At 49.3% G+C, this 5,120-nt stretch overlaps 2 protein-coding genes across 2 annotated transcripts in view; both read left to right on the forward strand.

Moving 5' to 3' along the window:
- Positions 1–1,469, forward strand: part of LOC113218208 (esterase FE4-like) — a 6,528-nt gene extending 5,059 nt beyond the window's left edge. The window contains exons 10-12 of the mRNA XM_026438459.2: positions 502–652; positions 771–900; positions 982–1,469. Coding sequence (XP_026294244.1) covers positions 502–652; positions 771–900; positions 982–1,171 — 471 coding nt within the window. The 3' untranslated portion in view covers positions 1,172–1,469. The remainder of the gene's footprint in view (positions 1–501; positions 653–770; positions 901–981) is intronic.
- A 1,968-nt stretch (positions 1,470–3,437) lies between these two features.
- Positions 3,438–5,120, forward strand: part of LOC127750237 (mucin-5AC-like) — a 10,755-nt gene continuing 9,072 nt past the window's right edge. Inside the window, exons 1-4 of the mRNA XM_052271289.1 lie at positions 3,438–3,565; positions 3,830–3,959; positions 4,070–4,271; positions 4,717–5,117. Of these exons, the coding sequence (XP_052127249.1) occupies positions 3,484–3,565; positions 3,830–3,959; positions 4,070–4,271; positions 4,717–5,117 (815 nt within the window). The 5' untranslated portion in view covers positions 3,438–3,483. The remainder of the gene's footprint in view (positions 3,566–3,829; positions 3,960–4,069; positions 4,272–4,716; positions 5,118–5,120) is intronic.

Consider the following 5,120-nt stretch of genomic DNA (forward strand, 5'->3'; position numbering starts at 1 on the left):
TCTCTCTCTCTCTCTCTCTCTCTCTCTCTCTCTCTCTCTCTCTCTCCCCTTCTCCCTCTCCCACCCCATCTAAAGAATCACTAAATTCAATTCAATCTCCAGACGACGGTCTGGCGTAGGTTTCCAGCCCACATTGGAAAACCAAAGGTGTTGAAGTCACACCTCTTGGGGTGCCAAAGAAGTTTTGAGCTTACTGTCGAAGGGCCCTAAAATCGATAAGAAAATTAAGGCCTTTGGCATGTTTAATGCCTCTTTTTTTTTTGTAAAGGCAAAGCACGCTCGCCCGCAAGACCCCGGTGTGACGCACCGCGGGAGACATTGGACCTTGTATAAATACTTCAGAAAAAATTTAACAGACGCGTTGTCTTAATCCCATTTATAAGTACGTTGCGGAAACCAGCGTCATAAATCCGTCGGCCGTGGGGCAGATAATAGATTGGCGAGCTGGTCGCAAATAATACCGTCCGCCCGCTCATCTCAAGGGTCGTGTTTCCATTACAGTACTTCGACGGCATCTGGATGGCCACCGACACCCACCGCCTCGGCGCCTACCTCGCGGCCCGCAACGAGACCGTGTACCTGTACCGCTTCGGCGTGCGGACGAGACTCAACCGACCCATCATCGACCCGCTGCCGGACGACGAGCGAAGTGGTTCGTACTCACATTTTTTACCTTCCTCTATTGAGATTGCAATTTTTCAAAAGTAATAATTGTGAGTGTCAGGAAAAAAGAACGGAGGGGTTTCAAATTAAAATTTTGTGATTGGCAGCCGCAATGCATGGCGACGACCTGAATTACCTGTGGCACGAACAGAAAAACAAGGGTAAAGAGCCAACCAGCTTAGAGTCACTCACAACGAAGAGAATGGTGGCCATGTGGGCTTCCTTCATAAAGAACGGGTAAGTTACACGGCACATTTAGTGCGCATTGTTCGATGGATGAGGTTCCCGCTGATAACACCGCTGATGTTCTTCTCGCAGGAAACCGGTCACGGCCACAAACGACTTGCTTCCCGTCGACTGGACACCAAACTCGGGCACGAATCTAGAAGTCACGTTCCTCGACATTGGGGAGAACTTGACGCTGCGCACAGAAGCCCTGGCGCCAGTAATGCTCCCCTTTTGGTATGCGCTGTACAAAGAGTACCGAACACCTTCAAATATCAAATAGCACTGAGTGAGAATGAATCCAGAAGCAAATAAAGAAACCTGGCTTCAGCAGAATCTCTGTTAGTGTAAAATGAAATGTGACGGGGAGAAGGTTCATCCACTGGCATAAATATTTAATTTTTCATGAGAAATGTTGTGAAAAGTAGTAAAATTACTTGGTTTGCTTGAATTTGCAATACCACTCGTACTTTGAAAAAAAATCATAGTGAAGATGGAACCGAGAACTGAGAATGGTGTCAGAATGATCTCCAAACGACAAATTGTTCAGGTTTAAATAAAGTTTTATATAATAAAACGTAGATTACATTATCGTCCTGATTCCAGCTCGAACCCATTACCTAAAGTGCGACAATCACTTAGTCGCAGACACGCTGCGTACCGACGCGAGTACTCCTTTTTCCTCACCCTTATCAAGCCTCCGTGTCCTCACCTCAGCACTTGACCTCAAGCCGACGAGCGCGCAGTGCGCAAAGATGCGTTCTCTCCTGCCCTGCCCCGTCCAGGTACGGAAAATCAATCGATCGACGTCGAAACGATACCAGACTATTGGTATCGGTAGGCAATGTGGTTGTGGTACTAACGATCGAACGATTCAACGAGTGAACTAACTGAGCTTAATCTTTCGTGCGTCACAAATACGTCAGATTGATTTTCTGCTATCTCACTCCGCACGAAATGAGATAACGATGAAATGAAATGCAGTAACGAAAACGCTACTCCAGAGTTTCGCAGACGGCGGGGCTGCGTTCTTCAATGGGCGGGCGAGCTCCGCAGCCACCGAGCCCGGCCCGGCCTGTCTAGAGGCCCTGGTGGCCCTCGTGCGAGAGGCAGCCAATCACAGACTCGTTTAATGTTAGGCTTGCAGGAGCTCGGGAATTAGTTAAATCGCCCGCTCAAAATAAAATCATTTGCTAACAACGATAACCGTTCGCGAAGCTCCCGCGCGCTTTCTGCTAGTCTCGCAAAGGGTGTCTCTGGCCCCATGGAACACCATAACCGCCAGAGGTCTGGGCACCTCTGGCCACTGCCGGTCTCTCTCTCTCTCTCTCTCTCTCTCTCTCTCTCTCTCTCTCTCTCTCTCTCTCTCCACGGCAGGGGGCTGATTAACCCCTCACTCTTCTGTAGTTTTAACTGCAACGCATTCCTACGTGATATTGCCTACTCGCTCGTACTCGCTCCGCCTGTAAGGCGCTGTGGACAAGTGCGATAGGCAAGCACATAGCCACACGCCTGCGTGCGGTACAGCATGAGCACAGAAGTGCGTGAGCTTAATTGCATATACCAGGCGGCTCACTCTATACCGGGTGTTGCATAAAAGACACAGGTGCGGGCGGGTTTGCCTACCCGCTCTGCCCGTAAGGCGCCATAGCCCCTTGGGTAGGCAAACCCGCCCGCACCTGTGTCTTTTATGCAACACCCGGTACGTATTCCCAATGAGAAATAGAAACGTAGATTCATCGTTGAATCGACGTCAAAATATCGAAAAGATGTGGATTTGGGGGACAAAATGACGTCTATTCGACTTTTTCGACATCGAATAAGCGATCAAGAAAAATTATTTCTCACTGCGATTAAGTGTTGGGTAGGGTGGAGCTTCTTCGACTGGCCGAGGCTCCGTTTAACGTCAGGCGTTTGCGGTATAACACCCTGTTCTCTTTCCGAGAAGGATTCAGAGACATCCAGAAAAATGGAATGCAATTTCTCTATACAGTGACGAATTGTGTGGGGGGGGGGGACTTCTATGCAATTTTGTACTGTAACAGAATAGGAGTGATGAATTTTCCACTGCAAAGGCATTGAAAATCGTTAGCACCCCCATAAAAAAGTGCTCCTTGCTAAACAGCTAATAAATTAAGTAACTCCCTTTGAAAAAAAGGGAGCGAGCAAAAATGTATTTCCTGCTAAATGAACCGGTTGAAACAAAAGCATTGGCGTACAGGGTGGGTGTTCCTCCACGCCGTCTATTTTCCTGTTTACACTGTACCGGAGTCAGGCGTTCAGGCGGGCTGGCCTATACCGTCGCTTGCCATCGCGCCTTGCCGCCCCGTGCGGGTATGCAACCCGTTAGCACGCATGAATGCGTTACAGCATGTTACAATATAAGCAGGAAAAAGACGCTGTTTACCAACTCTGTTGAATGACGACCGGAATATTTCCAAGAAATTCGTAAATTCAGGGGTCAACGCGGGTAAACTGACCTCCTGCCGCTAGGGACTGCAAAGCATTCCTGGTGGCTCGTCTCATGAGACTGATATAGATCTGCAAAGCCGCGAAGGGCCGCCGAGGGGCGGCCAGTGATGGGTATAAAAGAACATGGAGATAAAGCCCACCTCAGTCGGCAGTGTGCACCACAAAGGGCGAGACGCGCAGAACGGTGGCGCAATGGGGTCGCGAAGTGAGTAATGAAGAAAACAAACGTGTAACTGAAATAGCAAGTGTGTGAATGTCGCACACTTGCAGAGTGAATGCCCATTCCTACTTTTAAGGGAGTAAAGGCATGAATTTTCCTTTGAAATTCACACACTCGTGCCTCCATTTGCACGAATGGCGTTCGCTTACCTACAAGTGTGCGACATTCACACACTTCGGTTGCCCGTGTTCACATCATTAGAAAATAGACGCAGCAGTCTTTGAAAATCGCATTCATCTGTTCTTGCAGCGGTCATCGCAATCCTGGTTGCCACTTTCCTGGTCTCGACATGCTCCGCGTCTCCTTCTAAATCCGTGAGCCTTGTAGGAGCGGGAGAATTATGCGATTTGTACTACGCCATAAGTTTGACGGACGGCAGGTCAGCATGAGCAACAGCAAAGGCAATTGAAATGTAGAGCACAAACAGTGGCAGTTGTTTGTGCCCTATCGGCAACGTGTATTTAATACCTCACTATTCTTACCACACAGATGCAACGGGAATGAGAAAATTCCTGTGCCATGTGACGGCTGGTGCGCGGCATACATCCAGTGCAAAGATGGCGTCCCAGAGACCAAAGGGACAGACTGCACCTGGTTGAACAATTATTTTGACCCCAATAAAAAGAAGTGCACCTTCAATATGTGGAGAAACTGCGATTGGTACAAGAGCCTTACAATGCCTCCAACAACGGTAAGAAAATCCCGAATTAAATATTAGAGCTCGAAAAGTAGCACTGGCGTGAACTGGATACTTCCAGGGCGAACGCACTGAAAAGAATGTTTGGTCACCACGGCCGAAAAATTTGGTTGCTGTCAGTAAAATGGTGTTCCCTCTGCCCCCTTAGTCATAACCATATCGTTCTGGCTAAGCGTTCAGGCGCTCCAACCATACACTCCAGCATGCGAACCTTTAAATGCGCTCCAGCATTGCGGGTTCAACCGAACTCGCCTGTAAGGCACACTGCGCCCCGCGACCATAGCGCGTATGCAATCCCGCGCATTCAAAGTAACACCAAGAAAGGCACCATATTATGTCAAACTAGGAATCGACAGTAAATCGCACAAAAAAGGTGCAAAAGGGTGCGACGGCTTAGTTATAAAGCACAAGCAAAACTAAACGACTTATTCTGTTTCAGACAAGCACAACGGAAGCGGTAACTACTGCCAGCACAGAAGAACCAACGACTCCAACTACGGCAGCGCCGACCACAATTACGACAGAGGAGCCTACCACCGCAACCACTGAGGTACCAACCACTGCATCTACCCAAGAGCCGAGTACTGCCTCCACTGAAGAACCGACCTCTGCATCCACCGAAGAGCCGACGACTGTAGCCACAGAAGCACCTGCTACCCTCCCAACTGATGCACCGACCACAACTTCAACTGAGGAGCCTTCGACCGCACCTACTGAAGAGCCGACTACCGCTTCCACTGAAGAGCCGACTACCACACCCACTGAAGAGCCAACCTCTGCATCCACAGAGGCACCTGCAACCGAACCGACGGATGCACCGACCACGACTTCAACTGAGGAGCC

Source organism: Frankliniella occidentalis, unplaced genomic scaffold (assembly GCF_000697945.3).
Source record: "Frankliniella occidentalis isolate FOCC.00 unplaced genomic scaffold, Focc_3.1 Scaffold6, whole genome shotgun sequence".
In the NCBI taxonomy this organism is placed as follows: Eukaryota; Metazoa; Arthropoda; class Insecta; order Thysanoptera; family Thripidae; genus Frankliniella; species Frankliniella occidentalis.